The sequence below is a fragment of the Moschus berezovskii genome, chromosome 3, assembly GCF_049115385.1.
Source record: "Moschus berezovskii isolate FMDL1 chromosome 3, NW_MosBer_1.0, whole genome shotgun sequence".
In the NCBI taxonomy this organism is placed as follows: domain Eukaryota; kingdom Metazoa; phylum Chordata; class Mammalia; order Artiodactyla; family Moschidae; genus Moschus; species Moschus berezovskii.
In genome coordinates, this window is record NC_142462.1 from 124697412 (window position 1) to 124720739 (window position 23328).

The following is a 23328-nucleotide window of genomic DNA, read 5'->3' on the forward strand; positions in this document are numbered from 1 at the left end:
TTTGGAGCACCAGTTGACACTGAACTCAAACCCAGGAAGAATCCAGGAGCCTGGCTTCATCTGTTTTCTTGCTGGGAACGTCTTCCATAGGCTCAGTTTTTGCTTCAGACCAAACAGGCAGCTCTTGACCGGGAGATGAGAAACACTCCCTTTCAGCATGCACACTTTTCATGCAGCTTTTGACTTCTATTGATCCTTTTTTCCCCTCTACTTAGTTTAAATGCTTTGTTTATAAAGTGTACTTATTGAGGTGCTTGCATTCCTCTTCAAGGTGAGAAAAGATTTTGTGGATCTCTAGTCAATATATATAATTTTTTCTGGTTTGAGTTACATTATTGATAGTATAGCTGACATTTACCCAGCACCTGCTGTGTGCCCTGCCCCTCCCCACTCAGTATTTGCATGTATTTATTCAGTTATTTAACCCCACCAACACCCTTTGTTTTTCAGGTTGATAGGACATACTCTGAGGAGATATTTGGTAGCCAGTACTGTTGAAACCTTTGCATGAAATGTTCCCTTGGAATCTCTAATTTTCTTGAAGAGATCTCTTGTTTTTCCTATTCTGTTGTTTTCCTCTATTTCTTTGCATTGATCACTGAGAAAGCTGTATGCAGGTCAGGAAGCAACAGTCAGAACTGGACATGGAACAACAGACTGGTTCCAAATAGGAAAAGGAGTACGTCAAGGCTGAATATTGTCACCTTGCTTATTTAACTTCTATGCAGAGTACATCATGAGGAACGCTGGGCTGGAAGAAGCACAAGCTGGAATCAGGATTGCTGGGAGAAATATCAATAACCTCAGATATGCAGATGACACTACCCTTATGGCAGAAAGTGAAGAGGAACTCAAAAGCCTCTTGATGAAAGTGAAAGAGGAGAGTGAAAGGTTGGCTTGAAGCTCAACATTCAGAAAACAAAGATCATGGCATCTGGTCCCGTCACTTCATGGGAAATAGATGGAAAAACAGTGGAAACAGTGTCAGATTTTATTTTTTTGGGCTCCATAATCACTGCAGATGCTGATTGCAGCCATGAAATTAGAAGACGCTTACTCCTTGGAAGGAAAGTTATGACCAACCTTGATAGCATATTGAAAAGCAGAGACATTACTTTCCCAACCAAGGTCCATCTAGTCAAGGCTATGGTTTTTCCCGTGGTCATGTATGGATGTGAGAGTTGGACTGTGAAGAAAGCTGAGTGCCGAAGAATTGATGCTTTTGAACTGTGGTGTTGGAGAAGACTCTTGAGAGTCCCTTGGACTGCAAGGAGATCCAACCAGTCCATTCTAAAGGAGATCAATCCTGGGTGTTCATTGGAAGGACTGATGCTGAAGCTGAAACTCCAGTACTTTGGCCACTTCATGCGATGAGTTGACTCACTGGAAAAGACTGATGCTGTGAAAGGTTGGGGGCGGGAGGAGAAGGGGACAACAGAGAATGAGATGGCTGGATGGCATCACCGACTCTGTGGACATGAGTTTGAGTGAACTCCGGGAGTTGGTGATGGACAGGGAGGCCTGGCGTGCTGTGATTCATGGGGTCGCAGAGAGTCGGACACGACTGAGTGACTGAACTGAACTGAATGAGATACATACACAGCTGTACAGCTTGGTTTTTAAATTTTATTTTAGACTCAATTGTGATGAAAAGCACTGTGTGAAATGTACCCCTTTAACTGTCTGTTAGTGTTTAGTCCATCGCTGTTGCCTGTGTTCACCCTGTTCTGTGACAAGTCTCTGGAACGTTCCCATCTCATAATCTGACATTGCCCTTCATGCAGCTCCCATTCCTCTCCCCCGCACACCTTGTTTTATTTTTTTTTGAAGTTGTTGACACAGAAGAACATTTAGGAGTGTTCATTTAACAGCTTATTCGAGAGTGTTTTGTATCAGCGCCCATGGAGCCCATCCTTTTTAATTGGTGCGGAAGGTTGTGTTTATGGACGTGGTGTCATTTGTTGCATCGGTTCCTAGTGATGGGCAGTTAGGTTTTTTCCTATCTTAGAAACAGTGCCGCTCTGAGGCGCTTTTTGTTTTTTTGCCTGGACAGGGTAACGTGACTTTGCCTCATGGTCTCAGCCATGAGGCCGTGTCACTGGTAGGCCTGTTTCTCACTGCTGCTTGCTGATGCTTCTGGTAACACTAACTCACCACATGCCAGGTGCTGCCTCGGTTTAGCCTCCTGTGAGGTCAGTGCTAATTGTACATAGAGAGGGGAAGTCACTTTCCAAACTTAGGAGAACTGAAGGCTGGGCGTGGACCACAGAGCTCTTCTCTTAGCCGGGCTGGTGTGGCCTCGGCTCAGCTGTTTTGCTGCACGCTGTGGTGTCTGGTTTTGATGTATTTTGTTTGTGTATTCATGTTTGGAATACTCACGTTTTTCTCTTTGATTTCTATTGGGTGAGTTCTTCCTGATAATTCAGTAATTTTTAAAAATTGTTTTAGTTTTACTTGTACAGTTTAAAATATTTTAAAAGAATGTTAGACTTGAGAAAGTTTTAAAAAAATCTTTACAGATGACTTCCATATACTCCAGCGCCTTCCTCCATATACTCTTAATCTTAACATCTTTCATAACCACAGTGTAATGATCAAAACAAGAAAATCAACACTGATGTGATGCTGCTAACTCATCCACAATCCAGATTTGGATTTTTCGGGTATTTCCCTTTTTTGGTCCCAAGACTCAGCATTTAAAAAAATTTTTTAACGTAGCTCTACTTTTGCATATTTCCTTGTATTTGTAGGTGTGACTGCTTCCTCCTGTGCTTCGTGACTAGGCTGTTACATTTCCACAGTTTCTTAACTCCTCTTCCTTCTGTCACCTGCTTTGGACTGATTGTTACTAAACACGGGGCTTCCCTGGTGGCTCAGAGGGTAAAGAATCACCTGCAATACAGGAGACCGGGGTTCGATCCCTGGGTCAGGAAGATCCCCTGGAAAAGGGAATGGCTACCCACTCCAGTATTCCTGCCTGGAGAATTCCACAGGTGGAGGAGCCTGGCTATAGTCCATGGGGTTGCAAAGAGTTGGACACGACTAACACTTCCACTAAATATTCTAATATTTACATCTATAACGTTATGTATACTAATGTATGTGATACTCTGTCCATAAAACAATTGTTTTTTGATTCCGTGATACAAGGGTATCAGTGTCTTTTTATTCTTTCCTCCTTTCCATGTGTACCTCTCAACTCAATACTGGTTCTGCTGATTTAATTTACAGTGTTTACATTCTGTTCTGTAGCTATAATTCTCAGAAAAGAGAATTATAAAAAAATCTATTTCTACATCTTAAATGGATTAATTGCTCACTGTGAGTCATTGGCTGTACTTTCTGCATTTTTATTGTTTGGCTAAAGCTTATCTCCTAATAGTTAATTCAGGAAAGCTTCATAGGAATGAGATTCTGCCAGGTTCTCATGTGTTTAAAAGTGAAAAGTGAAAGTCAAATCAGTTGTGTCCGACTCTTTGCGACTCCAAGGACAGTCAATCAGTTGTGTCCGACTCTTTGCCACCCCAAGGACTATACAGTCCATGGAATTCTCCAGGCCAGAATACTGGAACCTTTCCCTTCTCCAGGGGATCTTCCCAACCCAGATATGGAACCCAGGTCTCCCGCATTGCAGGCAGATTCTTTACCGGCTGAGCTATCAGGGAAGATTTGTCTTTGCAGCACAGTTGGTTGGCAGTGTGGCCGCACCTTCCTGCCCTGAAGACACTGTAAGTGACCCGGTGGCACTCGCGTGTCTGTGACGATGGCCGAGACTGGCTGTACTTTCCGTGCTTTAAGGGTGTTTTAGTGTGCTCGACCTTTTGTTGTTGTTTAGTCGCTAAGTCGTGTCTGATTGTTTTCGACCCCATGGACTGCAGCTCGCCAGGCTTCCGTGTCCTTCCCTATCTCCTGGAGTTTGCTTAAACTCATGTCCATCGAGTCGGTGATTCCATCCAACCAACTCATCCTCTGTCGTCCCCTTCTCTGCTTGCCCTCAAGCTTTCCCAGCATCATGGTCTTTTCCAGTGAGTCGGCTCTTCTCATCAGGTGGCCCGAGTATCTGGAGCTATTTCTCCACTCTTCCCCAGTAGCATATTGGACACCTTTCGACCTGGGGGGGGGGGTCCATCTTTTAATGCCATATCTTTTTGCCTCTTCATAGTATTCATGAGGTTCTCCTGGCAGGAATACTGGAGTCGGTTGCCACTTTCTCTTCCAATGAACCACGTTTTGTCAGAACTCTCCACCGTAACTCATCTATCTCGGGCCGCCCTGCAGGGCATGGTCATCACTTCGTTGAGTTATGCAAGCCCCTTCGCCGTGACAGACCTGTGATCCATGAAGGGGCTGCGCAGACTAAGCGTGATCAAATCCCTCAGTGTCCTCTCAGAGTTCTGGAGGCTTTGGGTCTGAAGTCACGGTGCCATCAGGGTTGCCTTTCTTCCTGACCTCTTCATGTCCTCCACGGTCTTCCCTCTGTGCAGGTGTGAACGAGGGCTCTCCGCTGTATCTTCCTTTTCTTGCAAAAACATTAACCCTGTGGGATTAGGGCTCCCCCATGGCCTCATGTTCCCCTCTCCCCTCCCGAGAGGCTTTGTCTCCAGATGCATTCACATGAGGGTTAGGGCTTCAATGTAGGAATTCTGGGAGATCCAGCTCAGTCTATAACAAAGAGTAACGTGGAATTTTTTGCCTAAAGGCCCAGAGAATTTTTATTTATTTATTTTTCTTTCTTTTTTTTTGCAGCTTAAATATATGATGTATATCCATATTTATTGACATGGAAAAGTGTTCAGAACATACTGCTGAATGACAAAAAGCAGGTTTATTTATTCTTTTTCTGTTTCTGTAATCCTGTTTACTTCCTCCTCTTTGATAATGGTGGTTATTTTAAAGCAGATATTTGAATTTTCTGAAATGCCTTTACCGTGATTCTCACCTGCTTAGTCTTCCTGGGTGAATGTTTTTGGTCTGCCGTTTGTTCTTCCTGTTACTTTTCTGTCTTCCCTCCCTTCCTCTTGCGGTGTTTTTATACGGCGTTTGGCTGGTTTCTTTGCGTTCTTTTCTTGTCTTGGAATGAAGGGAGTTCTCCTGGACAGCTCTGCGTCTGAGTTTGGGCCGGGCGCAGGTGAAGCGGGTCTGGGCGAAGCTGCTTCTGCGTGGGTCTTTCTGCCTCGCAGCCGATGGCAAAGCTGCCTCATCTGACCTTGTGGCCTGTGCTCTCATGGCAGCTGGGGCTCGGGGAGGGAGGCTTCTCAGCTCTTCTCTGCTCAGACTGGTCTTGTTCCACGCGGGGGCGCCCTGCTTCAGCTCTTCTCTGGAGACCCGCGTGGCTGGCCTGCCGGCTGGAGTCACCAGTCTCCCCCTTCTTGGTGTCCTTTCTTGTCTCGGGGGGTGGCGGGGTGTTACTGCCCTTGGCAACTTGCCACAGGTTACCTCAGTTTCAGGGTGTGTGGGTGTCACATTATCGAAGGTACAGTTTCCTTTTCTGTGTCCTTGTTTTGGGGGTGGCTAGTAAGAGCAGACAGAGAAGGAAATGGCAACCCACTCCAGTACTCTTGCCTGGAAAATCCTATGGAGGGAGGAGCCAGGTAGGCTGCAGTCCATGGGGTCGCTAAGGGTCAGACACGACTGAGTGACTTCACTTTCACTTTTCATTTTCATGCACTGGAGAAGGAAATGGCAGCCCACTCCAGTGTTCTTGCCTGGAGAATCCCAGGGACGGGGGAGCCTGGTGGGCTGCCGTCTATGGGGTCATACAGAGTCGGACACGACTGAAGCGACTTAGCAGCAGCAGCAGCAGTAAGAGCAGAAGTGTTTAGAGAGGCCTTTGCTCTGCTGTGTCAAAGCTCCTAACGGCCTGTAAGACCGTTTCTTAAAGTACAGATTTCTTAAAGTACAGTCCTCCCTGGGTGGGCCCTGCCTGTGAAATTAGGAAATCGTATAGCAGCCTAGTTATCATGCTTTTAGGGTAGCTTTTTCGCGATTCTGTTGTGGTGACGTGCAGTTTGAGTGGCCGCTACACACAGTGAATGTTTTCTTACAGACTGAACCGCCACTGAACACACCAGAAAACCGGGAGTACCTCGCAGAGATCATGTTTGAGTCGTTCAGTGTCCCGGGGCTCTACATCGCAGTACAGGTACAGGCAGAGTGGCTTTTATGATTCCTAAGTGGCGTTGGCTGCCTCACAGTGGAGGTGGTTCTAAAGTGAGACTGCCGTGTGTTCTTCCTTTTCTGTACCCTCCACACACACACACACACACACACACACACACACAGCATTGGGGTTTGAACTCAAATCTGTACGGACATGTTCTGTGATCTGTGTTTTTATTGCTGGTATGGAGTTGTCCAGCTTTTGTCCTTTCACATACATTACCATCTAAGGTATTTCGGTGACAAGCTCAAGACAGTGGTTCTTTTTTGGCTTCTTTCACTTCTGATCATAAAAAAGAAAAGATGCTATAGAATCTGTTGAGAAACAAAACAAGGGTCTCTAGAGGGTCCCCTCTTTGGGATTTGGGCTCCATGAGCTTGTAGAAGCTAATTGTTCTTAATGTGGGCTTTCTGTTGGTTTTGGTTCTTGTTATTTATCTGCTACTCTATATAAAGAAACTGACTGAGATTTTTGAGAATACATTTTTAAACAGTATCTCCCAAAACATTGTCTGCATACTCTGGTCCTTCACTTCTAAGAAAAAGGAAGAGGAGGAGTTATATAGAAAATTAATCTGGGAGATAGCACATGCCATGACCTCTGGTGGTTCTCACCAGCTTTTCTTTGCAAGACTCTAGTTTATTTTGCGGAAAGCTTGACTCCTCAGGTGAAGCCTACAGAATTTGCATGTTAGTCCCCCATGGGACTGGGATTTGAATTCTGGGGGGAAGGTGGAGGGTGGGGAAGGGAAGGAGTTACTCGGGCTTGTTGAGCAGAGAGGCTTGACTGAACCTGAGCGCCCTCAGGGAGGCCTTGGGAAGAGTCTCCCCGAAGGCCCCTGGTCTCCGTGTCTCCCATGCAGGCAGTGCTGGCTCTGGCCGCCTCGTGGACATCCCGGCAGGTGGGCGAACGCACGCTAACGGGAATCGTCATCGACAGCGGGGACGGGGTCACCCACGCCATCCCAGTGGTAAGCGGCATCTTCAGGGCTTCACTCCGTGGGCCTCACCTGATCGAGGTGAGGGAAGAGACGAAGGGGAAACGCCCTTCTGGATTAAGACACCACTTCAGAAGACATGGCTGTACTCAGCAAAGGTAACAGGAGTTTTACACCCAGGAATGTGAGGAAGAAGACAACGCCCAGTGTCCGTGGTGCTGGCAGTTTGGGATCTGCAGTGGGAGGTCCCTGCAGTCAGAATGTCAGCAGTGGTCTGGGGTCTCCTGGGCTCCGCGCGATCCCGGGGGTCTTCCTCGCTCACGTTCTGAGCTGTCCGCTTGGGTGTCAGTAGCTCAGTATGACCTCTTTGCTGTGTGACAAGAGGTGGGTAGCTTGACCCAGCTCCTGCTTTAGAGGAATCGCTTCTTGCTTCTTATTTAAGAGCCAAGAAAGGGAGATTCCCTGGTGGTTCAGATGGTAAAGAATCTGCCTGCAATGTGGGAGACCGAGGTTCCATCCCTGGGTTGGAAAGATTCCCTGGAGAATGGAACGGCACCACACTCCAGTATTCTTGCTTGGAGAATCCCACGGACAGAGGAGCTGCAGTCCATAGAGTTGCAGAGTTGGACATGACTGATTTTCACTTTCAAGGGATGATTGTTTGTTTTGGCCTGCAGAATACCCTGCAATGTCACTTTTATTTTAAATTTCAAAGTATTAGAGAAGTGATTTCTTAATTCAGGCTTCAAGAGACACTATCTGTTTTTTCTTTCAGTTCAGTGGATTATTTAAAATAATTATTTGAAAGTGAAAGTCACTCAGTCGTGTCCAATTGTCTGTGACCCCGTGGACTGTATAGTCCATAGAATTCTCCAGGCCAGAATACTGGAGTGGGTATCTGTTCCCTTCTCCAAGGGGGATCTTCCTGACCCAGGGATTGAGCCCATATCTCCCGCACTGCAGACGGATTCTTTAAGAGCTGAGCCACCTGGGAAGCAAATTATTTGGTTTGCTTTTTTAAAGATGAATTGAAACTGCCTGCAGGGGGCACACAGTGGACAGTCAGACCCCCTCTGATTCCTCCTCTTCCTCCTCCAGACTCAGATTCAACCCTGTTACTAGTTATCAATGGATACTGCGAGTGTGTTTTCTGCATATATGGGTGTGTGTGTGTGTGTGTGTGTGTGTAACTCCTTTTAAAAATGCAAACTGGGTTTTTTTTTATAAAGCAATTCATTTACTTTAATTGAAAAAATAGTCACCATTTCATTTCAGGCATTTGAGAAGTGATATACTAATATGCTAAAGGTTTAATTCCTGTAAGGCCAGTGTTCACTGCAGGGGAAGGTTCCTGTGTTCACAGTCAGGAGGATAAAGCCTTATTCCTCCCGCCTGCCCCCCTGCCAGCTTGCCCCCAGCCCTGGGGGGGTGAGGAGAGACGGGGCAGAGCCTTCTCCATGCTGGCAGAGTGCCCTCCACTGGGGCATTGGAGACCCTCGAGGTTACCACTGAGGGCTGATCTCTGCACTGAGGGCCGATCTCCGCGCTGAGGTCATGCCCTCAGACAGGGCAGACCTGGGTCTGGACGGCACCCCTGCTCTTTGCCTCCCTCTTGCACCTGGTTGAGGAGAAGAAAACTTCTACATGGTGTTCAGGCCCACAGAGAAAGCTATTGTTCAGCTTTTTATCTGTTTCTCATTTCCATTATTTTCCTGATTATAAAAATTACATTTGTTGAACAAAATCTGGACAAATAGAGAAGGAAAAAAAAAGACCTGTAGTACCCAACCAGAGGACTGCATTATGCTTTTGGTTATATATCTTTCTAAGCTATTAAACACACATGCCTATATTTTAAGCAGAATTAGAATATTCTGTGTCTGATTTTGTATTCTGATTGTACAGTGTAATCCTAAATTTATATTTTGCATATTGGTTTATCCCTAGTGTATGGTTAAATATTCTGTGAAAAAAATAGTCACTACATAGTAGCCCATCCTCTGGGTATAGTATCACTCATTTATTTTCCTGTTGGTTTTGTGGGTGTTTTAATATGTTTAATGCTGTGATGAAGCTGATTGAACACTGGTTGAATTCATTTTAGAAAGTATTATATATAAAGCATAGATGGTAAAGAATCTGCCTGCAGTGCAGGAGACCTGGGTTTGATCCCTGTGTCAGGAAGATCCCCTGGAGAAGGGAACGGCAACCCGCTCCAGTATTCCTGCCTGGAGAATTCCGTGGACAGAGGAGCCTGGCGGGTTACAAAGACTGAGTGACTGACGCAAGGCATCGAATATAAACATTATGAGTGGTTTGTGTCAGAGAGAGCTCGTATTCTTATGAGTGTGTATGTTGGTCTTTTATTATTTTAGTAATTTGTTCATGCCTTTACCTCGATCTTAAAATATTCAATAAATGGGTGGACTCTTTGGAAAGGCCGCAGCTCCCCTGCTGGACGGAGTTACATCAGAAGAAGCCCCGAGAGGAGCTCAGGGACCTGCTCCTGCAGCTTAGCTGCTGATGCTGTATGTGCTTACAGTTGTTAGGACTGACACGGCGTAACACGGAGCCGCCTCTGTCCGCTCCGTCCCAGGGGCTCGTGGCCCAGGAGACAGGGCTTCACGGGGGACTGAGGGTCCCTTCCTCACTCGGGAAAGCTGGGGTCAGGTTCCTCGCTGACCGTCAGCTCCCTGGAGCGAGCTGGAGGCACCCAGCCTGGCTTCTTTGGCAGCTGTGCCTGCAGGGTGGTGGGCAGGGGCACTGGGCTGCAGCTCCTTGCTGGCACCGGCGGAGGACGGCCTAGCCCCTCCCAGTGTGGTCCCCCACGGCGGAGCGCTCCGGTGGGCTGACCAGTCATTCCTGAGCAGTGCCGCTCACTGTACGGTGGAGGGGACTGCTTATTGGGCGCTTCCTACCTGCCCGGGACAGGGCTGGGTGCTGGACTTGGCCATGAAGGCTGTATCACCAACATCAACCCCATTTGCCCCACAATATGGATGAAGATGCCGAGGCTGGAACATGTTACCAGCGTCACAGTCCCTCATCCCACACCTGTGGAACCAGACTGAGTCCAGGTTGTTGGGATCTGCGTCCTGCCCACTAACCAGATTGCTGACTTTTCACTACAGGTCCATTTCTAGTTGCTGTAACACTTACAAATAAAACTTTTTCCTTTTCGTTAAGAGGAACAAAAGGCGGATTCATTCATTGTTCTGACAGGCAGCAGTACTTTCTGGTTTTCTCTTCACATTCTTGATGAAAACGTCAGGTTCTACTAACGGAAACACGCTGGTCTCCAGGCCTGAGCCAGCCCTCTGCAGACAGTGTGGCAGCAGGAAACGCCGTGGTGCCAGGCGGCAGGTTTGACTCAGTGCCGGGAGCCCATGCCTCCTGGTCTTGCTCACAGGCCACGCCTCCTCTCCCTTCCTCCTTCCCTAGGCAGAAGGCTACGTGATTGGAAGCTGCATCAAGCACATCCCCATTGCAGGGCGGGACATCACCTACTTCATCCAGCAGCTGCTGCGGGAGCGAGAGGCGGGGATTCCCCCGGAGCAGTCGCTGGAGACCGCCAAAGCCATCAAGGTAGAGACAGGCGGGAGCAGGCCGGTCTGGGGGCGAGAGAAATGGTGTTGGGAGGGTTCCCTTGCTGCCACACACGCCCCCCCGCCCCCGGCCCCTGACTTCATCTTCCTTCCTCCTCCCTCCCCTAGAGAACGTGGGTCTTCATTCGTTTATGCTTGCGGGGGTTCCAGCTGTTAATGAGGGCAGCTTGGTGGCCGGGGTTGAGCACCATACCCAGGCCAGCATCATTTCAAGGAGCCTAATTAGGTTAGAACTTCAGTTAGCCGAGCGTGTCTGCATCCCCTTCCTCCAAGTTCATTTCTAGCTTAGGGAGCAGCAGCAGTGACGTCAGGAGTCCAGTGAAGTCAGCCAGTGTTCAGACACATTTCTAGCACCTGTAGAGTGTGCTTCTGAGCCCTGTGAATTACAGCTCAGAGTAATGCTATTCCAGGGTGGAGTCATTGATCAGCGCCGCCCTGTCGTTTCTAGGCTATGATGACCATGCTGGAAAGGTTACAGAGGGCTTAAGATCAAATCAGTAAGATGAGAAGAAAAACGTCCTCCTGGTCCTTTCTAAAAGCGCCCGCCTGACCCGGCCCATCAGTCTGGTCTTTGTGTTTCTCTGTATGTAGCAGCTGAGAGACCCTTTTTAAAGGAGCTTTCTTTCCAGGTTGAAAATCGGGACAAATTACTGAAAATCAGGACAAATTACTGTTTTTCATTTTAGCCAAAATGCAAGAGATTCTTCGTAACACAAGGGTGATGATTATATAGATGAAGAGCAAGGGTTTTTACGGAGAAGCATTTAAGTGTGGGGGTGACGGGGGGCCTTGGGCGTCTCCCCTTCTCATAGAGCACACAGCATCTGAACCTTAAGGAGTTTAGCCTCCCCTGCCTGTCCCCCACTAAGCACCCAGTACGGGGCTTGAAGGAAAGGGAGCACGGGGGCACTCCCTCATTTCCCTGCCCTCAGTAAGCACAGGTGTTCTGGGGCCGGGGCTCCTGCGAGGAGAGGCCCCCGCTGCCCTGGGTGTCCAGGATGGGAGTTTCCAGGGAGGGGGCGCCTCAGAGCCAAACTCGCAGCCCTGGCCCAGCCCCAGATCTGCCCTCTTCCCCTGGGAAGGTCACGGACGTGTCCTTTTAGATTGAAACCTCCATTTGCCCTCCCTTCCTTGCCTTTCTTCTCATCCCCTCCCCGCCCCCTCTGTCACGCATGTGACCAGCCCTCGGGGTGGACGTTGGGGAGCGGAGCCCTGAGCGGTGACTGGGGGACTGCTTTCTGGGTCCCCGTGGTGGCCTTTCCTTTGTCGTGGGCCCTCTGGGGCCCGGTGCTGACCCTGAACCTGGATCTGGTGCGTTCAGGCTGCACAGCGTGTGGTTCAGCTGTGAGATGGGGGGTGAGAGAAACCCCTGTCCCTCCAGCCAGCTGCCCAGCCTGCGGTTAGTCCTCCCCTCACTCCTCTCTGAGACCGGGGCGGGGGTGTCCTGGAAAGGTGGTGGAGCTCCTGCACCCCACAGGGGTGGTCTCCACAGGCCTGAGGCTGGTGGGCCCGGCACTCATGGTCCTGGCAGCGGGGGTCCAGAGCTTAGTGCAGACACGGCCGCACCCCATCCAGCATCACTGAGGTGTTCATGCCATCACTTAGACCAGCTGAGATGCCCTGAGAAACTTATCAGGCCTCCAGGGCAGCGTCATGTTTCTGTTTGCAGTCTGCAGACTTGCAGTCGTATGGACTCACTCTGATATGAACGAGCACAGCGTTGTGGAGCTGATAATTTGACAGAGTATTTCAAGGACAGCATTAGGATCTGTTTCAGGGATTCTAGGACACTTCAACGGAGAAGGCAATGGCAAGCCACTCCAGTACTCTTGCCTAGAAAATCCCATGGATGGAGGAACCTGGTAGGCTGCAGTCCATGGGGTCGCTAAGAGTCGGACACGACTGAGCAACTTCACTTTCACTTCTCGCTTTCACACATTGGAGAAGGAAATGGCAACCCACTCCAGTGTTCTTGCCTGGAGAATCCCAGGGACGGGGGAGCCTGGTGGGCTTCCGTCTATGGGGTCATACAGAGTCGGACACGACTGAAGTGACTTAGCAGAAGCAGCAGCAGGACACTTCAAACTTATCGTGAAACCACCTTCAGAGGCCCTAAAATGTGCAGTGAGCATGAGCTCTGTGCCTGGTGCTGAACACAACCCACATTGCCCACAGGAAGCTTATTTCAGGATCTGGTACCTGAGAGCCACCTGCTGTTCTGCTGAGGTCACGCTCAGGACAGGTGATTGACCAGAGATCCCCAGGGGAGCATCACCAAATGCCAGGGAGACACTGGTACATCTCAGGCTGATGCTGGTGCCAGGGTGAAAGCCAGGAGCAGGTTCTCAGGCCTCACTGCACGGCTGCTCCGTCCTGCCTGTCGGCCTCTTATTTCGCCCGTGGCACCTGGCGCCTTATGGCATGCTGTGTCGTCTGCTCATCCGTCACAGTTGTTCTCATTCTCCTGACTCTGCGCTGGAGTGTGTGCTCCAGCGGGCAGCGGTGTGTGTGTGCTTTGTTGTGAGTCCTGTGTGTCCATGTTGTGGAGCTGGTGGCATGCCATGGCGGACTGAACAGCAGGTTCACGACCCGTGATCAGCCATGTTCGGCATCGGGGTGAAGTCGGCCGTGTTCAGTGTGGGGCTGCAGCGCAGGTCTGCTGGTCCGGGTGGACGGCCTTGAGTGCCCGGGCAGGCGCCGTGTGGGGCCCCACGAGGAATAAGGAGACAGGAGATGGAGACAAGATACTTCGTACATGCCGTCAGACAGTATTCAGATGATAAGCAGCAAACTATGACAGGGAAAGACTGAGACTAATAGCTGAGCTGCAAAGCAAGCAGGTTTACTCACAGTCCGGAGCAGTCATGGAAAGTCTGTGAGGCTTGACTGCGTCCGCACTGGAGTTGTGATGAGCAGGCAGGACTGGTTTCGGGGTGCCCAGTGCTGGGGGTTACTGGGTCTTGGTCAGAGGCAGACTCTGGTGACTTCTGTGTGTGTGCGTGTGTATGTCTGCAGGAGAAATTCTGTTACATCTGCCCTGATATAGTCAAGGAGTTTGCCAAGTACGACGTGGATCCTCGGAAGTGGATCAGACAGTACACGGGGGTCAACGCCATCAACCAGAAGAAGTTCGTCATAGATGTTGGCTACGAAAGGTTCCTGGGCCCTGAGATTTTCTTCCACCCGGAGGTAAAGATGCAGGCTTTCTGAGAACGAAGCCCATCGTGTGTGGTGGAGCAATGCTGCCCTCTGGTGTATGCAGGCAGCAGTCCTCGGGCCACCTTCCCGTGAGGACCGCTGGGCGCCCGCCATGCCCTCTGCAGCTGTTACAGCACCCTGTGTGATCACCTCTTTAGACCTGACTTTCTGTTAAAAAAACAAATAACAAGTGGTTAGGAAGACACTTTAAGAGCAGTAGAAGATAATGGAAATGGAGTTGCTCTCATAGTTAACCCTGGCAGACCATCAGTGCAGGTGTGGAAGGGCACGTGACCTTTCCGTTCGTTGTGATCGTCTGTCCCAACTCCAGTTTTGAACCCCGGACGGTGGGTCCTGCCGTGTTTCCTGCTGCAAATCAAATTTAGTTAGAGCTCCTGTCGAGCAGCAGCCTTTCCATCAGTTAGATGGGCTTTAGCAATTACAGGCCTCACTGTGTTAACCCTAGTCACAAAGAGTTATTATTAACTCTTGCTGCTGCTAAGTCACTTCAGTCGTGTCCGACTCTGTGTGACCCCATAGACGGAAGCCCACCAGGCTCCCCCGTCCCTGGGATTTTCCAGGCAAGAACACTGGAATGGGTTGTCATTTCCTGAAGAGACAGCATTTTAAGGTTTAAATAAAATGGGTTGTATTCGTATTTTAGTTTATTTTTCTGATTCAGTTTGCTTTTGCTAGGTAGGTTACACGCTGCTGCCTGTTTCCAGGTATGTGTGACCTTTTGTGCGGGGAGATGGCTCACGGTGTTGCCTCACCACAATCTAACACTCATTCGTGTCCTTTGATGTTATAGATTTAAAACAGACATAAAACCGACCATGACCAGTGAACAGCTGGTGAGCACCCGGATGTTACCTTGCGTCCGTTAAAGGTGTCTTTGATTTTTAAAGCATAGTTCAAATTTTAAAATTTGAATTCTTTTACACTTTACCTTATTTGACTTACAGAACTGAATCGAAGACTATTTACAGTGACATGACCGTTACCATATTGTTTCATTTAAGAGCCACCCCCCTGAGCCATGGCACCCCCGCCAGTGGCACGCTTCTGGCTCAGGTTTACAGTGTGACCGTTCATTGGCTGTGTTTTTCTCTTGTATCCTGGCTAATTTTTACATGACGTTCATACTCGTATGTGAGACACTTGTTCTGTACTCAGTGTTTCCGTAACATCACACACGTCACACACATGTGATTTACAGTCTTGGACAGCAGGAGTCCCAGTGTGTCCTGATGCAGGGCTGGGTGCTCTTGGCTCCATGATGTTTTCCCCTCACTGAGCCCACACATGTCGCCGGGACGTGTCACCATCACCCCACGCACACTCACTTGGGTTCGTTTGACATAACATTTGACGTGGTCATTCCAGCCTGTCGGGTTTAAAGGTTACAGTACATTCTGTATTTATTAAAGTCACTTAAAAAAAAAGTTACTGAGAGAAGTATGTATTGTTTCTTTTATGTTTGTACAAAATTCAGTTTGCCAACCCGGATTTCATGGAGTCCATCTCGGAGGTTGTTGATGAAGTCATACAGAACTGCCCCATCGACGTTCGTCGTCCGCTGTATAAGGTATCAGCTGCCTGGGTGAGGTGCTCGGGTTTCATCCCACAGTCTAAGGCCCAGCATTCTTAGAAGAATAGGTTCTTAACATCAGTGTGCAGACGTTCCTGTCTCGCCCCAGTCTTGTAGGATTTGTTAAAGGCCAGCATACTGGTGGAATGTTTTTCTTGGAGTGGTGATGATGTAAATGTTTGGAAATAGGACTCAGTTAACTGGAAGTTTTGAATTTAAGTTTTCTTGTATCTTTACTCCTATATGGCCAGCTGTATTTTAAGGCAGCCCTTCCCCGCGTGCTCTCCAGGGATCCGCTGGTGTTGCTTCACGTGTCTTTGGGTTTGTCCCACGTGCGCTGTTGCCGGAAAGAAGTCAGATCCCGACTGAAGCGTCGGGTGGAAAATACCCATGTAATAATGTTTTCCAGAATTCTGTGTGACCAAGGAGTTCTGAAACCTAAAATGAGAAAAGGCTAGTCTGTGTAATTACAGGATGAAAGATGTTGCTGACAGCTGGATACTGAGAGCAGGAAGTGGCGGTCAGCTGGCCCTCCTTCATGTGCGGTTGCCCTCTGCCTCATGCCCGCAGCCCGCAGCCTCTGCCGAGTCTTACCTTCTCAGCTGGTGGGGCTGAGCTCAGAGGAGACCACCAGGCCCAGTGCTGAGGGTGTACACAGTACAGTACCATGCAGTCTTCCAAAAGAATGAGGTGAATCAGTGTAAATTCAAATGAAGAAATGTTATATAGTATATGTTAAGTGAAAAGACAAATCGTAAAATTTATATATTCTATTGTTTAATTTAAAATGTAGTTTGTGTATATATACATACATACATATATATTTGAAAAGGTTTTGAATGATATATGCCAAACTCAAAGAAAATAAAATATCTTTGGGGTTGGGAGATGGATAACTTTTACTTTCTACTTTATGTGTTTTAAAATTGTTTGAAATTTTATAGTTAACAAATACTATTTTTACTATAGGAACATTTTCCTATAATAGACAGCTCTTTATGGGTGAAAACAAATTACAGTTTGGTTTTTATTGTTCAGTTCAGTCGCTCAGTCACATCTGACTATTTGCAACCCCATGGACTGCAGCTCGCCAGGCTTCTCTGTCCATCACCAACACCCAGAGCTTGCTCAAACTCATGCCCATTGAGTCCAACCATCCAACCATCTCATCCTCTGTTGTCCCCTTCTCCTCCTGCCTTCAATCTTTCCCAGCATCAGGGTCTTTTCCAATGAGTCAGTTCTTCGCATCAGGTGGCCAAAATATTAGAGCTTTACTTTCAGCCTCAGTCCTTCCAATGAATATTCAGGACTGATTTCCTTTAGGATTGGCTGGTTTGATCTTGTAGTTCAAGGGGCTGTCAAGAGTCTTCTCCAACACCACAGTTCAAAAACATCAGTACTTCAGTGCTCAGCTTTCTTTATGGTCCAACTCTTAGATCCATGCATGACTACTGGGAAAATGATAGCTTTGACTAGATGGACCTTTGCTGGCAAAGTAATGTCTCTGCTTTTTTAATATGCTATCTGCTGCTGCTGCTGCTGCTAAGTTGCTTCAGTTGTGTCCGACTCTGTGCGACCCCAAAGACGGCAGCCCACCAGGTTCCCCCGTCCCTGGGATTCTTCAGGCAAGAACACTGGAATGGGTTGCCATTTCCTTCTCCAATGCGTGAAAGTGAAAAGTGAAAGTGAGGTCTCTCAGTCGTCTCCGACTGAGTGACCCCATGGACTCAGCCTACCAGGCTCCTCCATCCATGGGATTTTCTAGGCAAGAGTACTGGAGTGGCTTGCCAGTGCCTTCTTTGATATGCTATCTAGGTTGGTCATAACTTTTCTTCCAAGGAGCATGCCGCTTTTAATTTCATGGCTGCAGTCAGCATCTGCAGTGATTTTGGAGCCCACGGAAATAAAGGCTGTCACTGTTCCCATTGTTTCCCCATCTATTTGCCATGAAGTGATGGGACCAGATGCCAGGATCTTCGTTTTTTGAATGTTGAGTTTCAAGCCAGCTTTTTTCACTCTCCTCTTTCACTTTCATTAAGAGGCTCTTTAGTTCCTCTTTGCTTTCTGCCATAAGGATGGTGTCATCTGCATATCTGAGGTTATTGATATTTCCCCCAGCAATCTTGATTCCAGCTTGTGCTTCATCCAGCCCAGCATTTCACATGATGTACCCTGCATATAAGTTAAATAAGCAAGGTGACAATATACAGCCTTGACATACTCCTTTCCCAATTGGGAACCAGTTCATTGTTCCATGTCTGGTTCTAACTGTTGCTTCTTGACCTGCATACAGATTTCTCAGGAGGCAGAACAATTATACCAAAGAAATTCTCGCACTGTTAAGAAAGTTCTAGGACTCACAACAGATTTCCCAACCTGGGGATCTGGCAAAGGGACTGTGAACCCCCAGGGAATTTGACTTTGGAGGCCAGTGGGATTTGATTTTTATTGTTACATGTGCTTAATTAAACATCTTTCTCCAATAAAATGTGCAAGAAAGGGAAACTAGAGACAGAGGAGAATGTTAAAATTTAGTAAAATTCATGCCTTGTTCTCTTTACTTCTTAAATCTCACCTGACATTAGCTGTGTCTTCTTGTCCGTGAAAGCACGGAACAGTTGTGCTCTCTTTAGTCTTCATTTCATTGTAATGGAAATGAAACTTGTGCCAGTGGTTACGAAGGTTCATGATGGGGTGAGATTTTTCTCTTTAGACAGTTGAGTTTACTTTCAGTAGAATTATAGAAAGTACTTAATAGAGGACGACCCTGAACCTCAGAACTAGACGAACCTAGGTGAAATGGAGCAAATTGGTCTTTGGCTTGTAGTTATTATAAAATATTGACTATATTCCCTGAGTTGTACAGTATAACTGTAGATTATTTTATGCAGAATAGTTTGTATTTCTCAGTACCCTACCTCTGTCTTGCCTCTTCCCCCTAATCCTACTGGTAACCACTAGATTGTTCTTCATAAAAAGTGAAAGTCACTTAGTTGCATCTGACTCTTTGGGATCCCATGCACTATACAGTCCATGGACTTCTCCAGGCCAGAATACTGAAGTGGGTAGCCTTTCCCTTCTCCAGGGCATCTTCCCAAGCCAGGGATTGAACTCAGGTCTCCCACATTGCAGGCGGATTCTTTACCAGCTGAGCCACCAGGAAAGCAGATTGTTTCTATAGCTGTGTCTTATCTCTTCTTTGTTATGTTCATTAGTTTTATTTTTTATATTCCATATATACAATATCATACAGTATTTTTTTTTCTGCCTTATCCCTCTAGCCTAATGCCCTCCAACTCCTTCCATGTTGCTGCAAATGGCATTATTTTATTCTTTTTATGGCTGAGTAACATTTTATTGTATATATGTACCACATCTTCTTTATCCAGTGCATCTGTTGATGGACACTTATATTGCTTCCACGTCTTGGCAACTGTAAATAAAGTGCTGTGAACATAGGGGTGCTTGTATCTTTTGAGTTAGTGTGGTTGTCAGGCTCCTCTACCCCCAAGACCCGTGGCCCCCGCCGGCCGCCGCTCCGCCCGTCGTCTCCGGGGGCTGTCACCCCAGGTTACAGGCTCTCGGGTAGGCAGCCTTGTTCTTTGGATTCACTCTGTACTTGTGGTCCTGGTTCCTGTCGTCAGCTCCTCCTTGTGAGCGTGGACGTGAGCTTGCTGTGGACAGAACCTTCCACCGAGACGTCCGTGTTCATGAAATGCATGGATGTATGGTTGGTGGGGTTTTACAAGTAACTCTAAAGCCCTCTTCTGGTTAGAGATGTGCTACATACAAGTGCTTCTGCAGAACACACGGGCATCTTGCTCTGGAGAGCTGAGTGGGCATGTCTTTGGGAACATGTCTTTCCTCTCCAGTTTTACTGTCATTCTCTTCTCTGTTGCCGATGCTTCTTCTTGCCTGCTGGGCCCACTCTTGTCAGTGTCCCAGGCACCTGCCATGGGGCTTCCAAAGTGCTCAGTAAACCACCCAGGAAGTAGGAAGCAGGTTCGCACCCACACAAGCTCACGACTGGTGTCTGCTGAGCCCTGTTGGGTTACCCACTCAGGCATGAGGCCCTGCAGGACGCTGGGCTCCTGATTTCTGCCTTTGTGCCTGGTCCCTCCTGTCCCCACAGGCTCAGACGGGCAGCTCTGGTGGCGGAGAGGGCCGTAGGGGAACCCGCAGGGAAGGCTCTGAGGCAGCTTCCTGGGGCCCTGAGGCCTGCCTTTGGCTTCCAGAGGAGGGTGTCTCCCCTTTGCCTCACCTGCTCCCAAGGCACTGCCTGGACTAGTCGGGCCAGGATTTCTTGTGTTTCCCAGGCCCAGTTGCGGGAATGGTAGGTGGAGTGTTTTATGGTGAAGTGAGCAGAAGGCTTATCGTAGGCCCTACTGAAAACACCCGAGACCTCCTTGGGCCTTGAGTTGACATGTTCCTCAGGCTAGTAGGTGAGAAAAAGAAGTTGGTGGAGAATACGATGTACCTTTGAAAACTGAGACTCTCACAAAAGCCAATTGTCTTAGACAAAAGGAGGAGTCGTAATCAAATTTTTATTTCAGTCTGGTCTGTAGATAAGACAGCTATTCATGAGACTTTCCTGGTGGTCTAGTGGGTAAGAATCTGCCTGCCAATGCATGGGTTTGATCCCTAGTTCAAGAGGATTCCACATGCCACAGAGCAACTAAGCCCATGCACCACAGCTACTGAGCCTGTGAGCCTCAACTACTGAACCCTTGCTCCACAACAAGGGAAGCCACCGCGGTGAGAAGCCCACACACTGCAGTGAAGACTAGTCCCAGCTGGCTGCAACTAGAGAAAGCCTGTGCAAAGAAGAAAAATTTTAAAATTAATTTTTAAAAAGAAGGGCATTCACACGCCCGCTTTTCCTGTTTAGTCTCTAAGTGTGATGGAAATTGGGTTTGGAGAGGACTAGCATGTGAGACGGAGAAGGCAGTGGCAAGCCACTCCAGTACTCTTGCCTAGAAAATCCCATGGATGGAGGAGCCTGGTAGGCTGCAGTCTGTGGGGTCGCTAAGGGTCGGACACGACTGAGCGACTTCACTTTCACTTTTCACTTTCACACACTGGAGAAGGAAATGGCAGCCCGATCCTGTGTTCTTGCCTGGAGAATCCCAGGGACGGCGGAGCCTGGTGGGCTTCCGTCTCTGGGGTCACAGAGTCGGACACGGCTGAAGCGACTCCGCAGCAGCAGCAGCATGGGAGAGCTGGCTCTTGGCCTGTGACTTCCCCACGAGGCTAAGTCATTTCAGGCAGCACATGCTGCTGGAAACAAGATGTCTTTGGCCCTGGCTGTCTGTGGGCATCATCCCAGGAGCAGTAAAGTACACAGATGTCTGGGTCTCACCCTGAGATTCTGGTATAATTTTCTGGGCATCTGGATTTTAAAAGCTTCCCAGATGATTTTGATGTGCAGCTGAATTGAGAACCACAGTTAGCAGCTAGTCACTCTGAGGTTTTCCCAGCCTGTAAGGAGTGGTTGGCATGGAGCTCTTCAGGGACAAGTGAAGTGTAAGTCGCTCAGTCATGTCCGACTCTTTGCGACCCCATGGACTATATAGTCCATGGAATTCTCCAGGCCAGAATACTGGAGTGGGTAGCCTTTCGCTTCTCCAGGGGATCTTCCCAACCCAGGGATCGAACCCACCACGTCTCCCACATTGCAGGCGGATTCTTTACCAGCTGAGCCAAGAGTGGAACCCAAATACTGCGATCCAAGCAAAACATGCAGCTGTTTTGTGCCTATGGTTTAGAGAGGAAGCCGGCTAAGGTACACAGGATGGTGGCCAGGGGGTGCTGCCAGTCTGTCAGCTGGATGAAGGATAAGGATAGCGCCTCTAGCACAAAATACACTTCATGTTACAGGAGTGGAACTTTTGTCATTTTTAATCCCATATAAGATATTCAGTGGACTTCACTGTTCATACAGACTTTGTCTTTCTACTTAAAAAGGTGACTGACAGGCTCTGGGTAGTATATATGATGATGTTGGCCAGGATGTTTTTTACTGGCATAAAGACACGGCCTTTCCTTCTATGGAGGTAGTTATGACTGAGACTTTTTCTCACATCATGGAATAGACATTTATGCAGCAAAGGATGGACCTGTTGAAAAGTCCAGTCCTATACAGGGGTCTCAACAAGCAGATGAGTGAAAGGTGTGCTGTGCAGATTGGGGTCTGTGGCCTTTCAGCAAGTCCGCGGACAGCACTGTGAAAACACAGTGAGGAAAACCTAGACTCTGCGGGTGAGTAGAGATGACTATTTCCTGATTAAAATGCATTTAGAAAATTTGAGAAGTAGCAACATCTTTAATAAAACAATAACCACTGCTTATCAGTTATCACTTTTTCTCCTTTTCTTGAAAATATAGGTACGTAGGTAAATATGTCATGCTGTATTTATATTTCGTATCTTGTATATTAACCTAGCATTGTGTTGCGAACATTGTCTTAAGGAATTAACGTTTTTCAGAAGCATCATTTTTTTTTTCTTTTGGTATCTAATGCCCCACCCTTCATCTGCTTCAGTACTGAACTCCTGTTTCTGCGTTTTAAGTTTCTGATATTTTTCTAGCTCAGGTCAAGCTTTCCTTCTCTCCCAGGACACACCTGGTGGTGTGTTGAGTAGTGATGCTTCTTGATGGGCGGGTTCCGGTCTGAGGATTTACTGACCGGATGGAGCGGACGCCTTTGGACATGCTGAGATGCTCGCGCGGGTCAGCGGGCTCTGAGCTCGTCAGGATCTCCAGCCAGGATCCTACGGGAGCTGGTGGGAGCGGGTAACTGGGTGTTGGGGGAACGTCTTTCCTGAGGAGGGCGGACTGCTAGACACTCGCACCTTGGAAACTTACCACCGCTCCCTTTCCGTGTGATAGACGATCACCTGGGCTTTTAAATTTGCTTTAGAATGAATCACATTGAGCTTCGGCTTTTGTTGAAAGTTGCTCGAGGAGTGTCATTTTTTGTATTGTAACATGTAGAAGTGTAGGCTCCAGAGCCAGACCGCGGGGTTTCTTCCTGCGGCCTGAGGCGTCAGGCGGCGTCGCTCAGGTTCGCGCTCTCGGAGCCGCCGCCTGCCCTGGAGCATGGTGGGTACGATCAGCGTAAGGGCCCTCAGAACTCTCTCGAGGATTCGCTTAGAGAGCGCATGCGCAGGGTAGAGCGCGGGGCTGGGTGTAGGCGGTACTGTGTGACTCTTAACTACCGCCATTTTATTAGGGTCTCCAAACCTCATGGCCACGAGCTCGGGCTGTGCGGTCCGGCCGGCAGCTTACTGGCTGTGTGGCTCCGGGCTGTGGTTTGACTGCCGGCCCTGCCCTTTTATCTGTGAAGTGGTGTGAGGCTTTCTAACGAGGGACAGCGACCATCACCCGGCACCTGCTAAATTAGCATGTGGTGACCGTTAGGACTGTTCATGGTGAGGCCAGGAATTTGAAATGACATCATAATGTTCTGGTTTAGTTCAGAGAAAATGCTGCGGTGTTTTAAAAATATTTATCGCAATAAAGTGTTGAATTACGCATTTTTGTTATTTGACTCAGTTAAGGGAAGGTAGGAATTCTTTAGTAAATCAGTAATCAGTCTTGCTAAGACTTCCAGCCGGTTAGTGCATTTTGAGTTTTTACTTCTTCAGTTAAGATCAGTCGCTCAGTCCTGTCCTACTCTTTGCGACCCCATGGACTGCAACTTGCTAGACTTCCCTGTCCATCACCATCTCCCAGAGCTTGCTCAAACTCATGTCCGTCAAGTCGGTGATGCTATCCAACCATCTTGTCCTCTGCCGTCCCCTTCTCCTGCCTTCAGTCCTTCCCAGCATCAGGGTCT

General features: G+C 48.2%; 1 protein-coding gene across 5 annotated transcripts in view; it reads left to right on the plus strand.

Moving 5' to 3' along the window:
- The window catches only part of ACTR3B (actin related protein 3B), a 74561-nt gene that overhangs the window by 42922 nt on the left and 8311 nt on the right, over nucleotides 1-23328 (plus strand). For 4 of the 5 annotated variants that reach the window (XM_055421622.2, XM_055421626.2, XM_055421623.2 and 1 more), the window contains 5 exons: nucleotides 6047-6142; nucleotides 7023-7130; nucleotides 10539-10682; nucleotides 13718-13891; nucleotides 15396-15488. In XM_055421622.2, coding sequence (XP_055277597.1) covers nucleotides 6047-6142; nucleotides 7023-7130; nucleotides 10539-10682; nucleotides 13718-13891; nucleotides 15396-15488 — 615 coding nt within the window. Of the gene's footprint in view, nucleotides 1-4764; nucleotides 4824-6046; nucleotides 6143-7022; nucleotides 7131-10538; nucleotides 10683-13717; nucleotides 13892-15395; nucleotides 15489-23328 lie in introns of those variants that run through there. The other variant, XM_088834784.1, reaches the window with a different exon arrangement.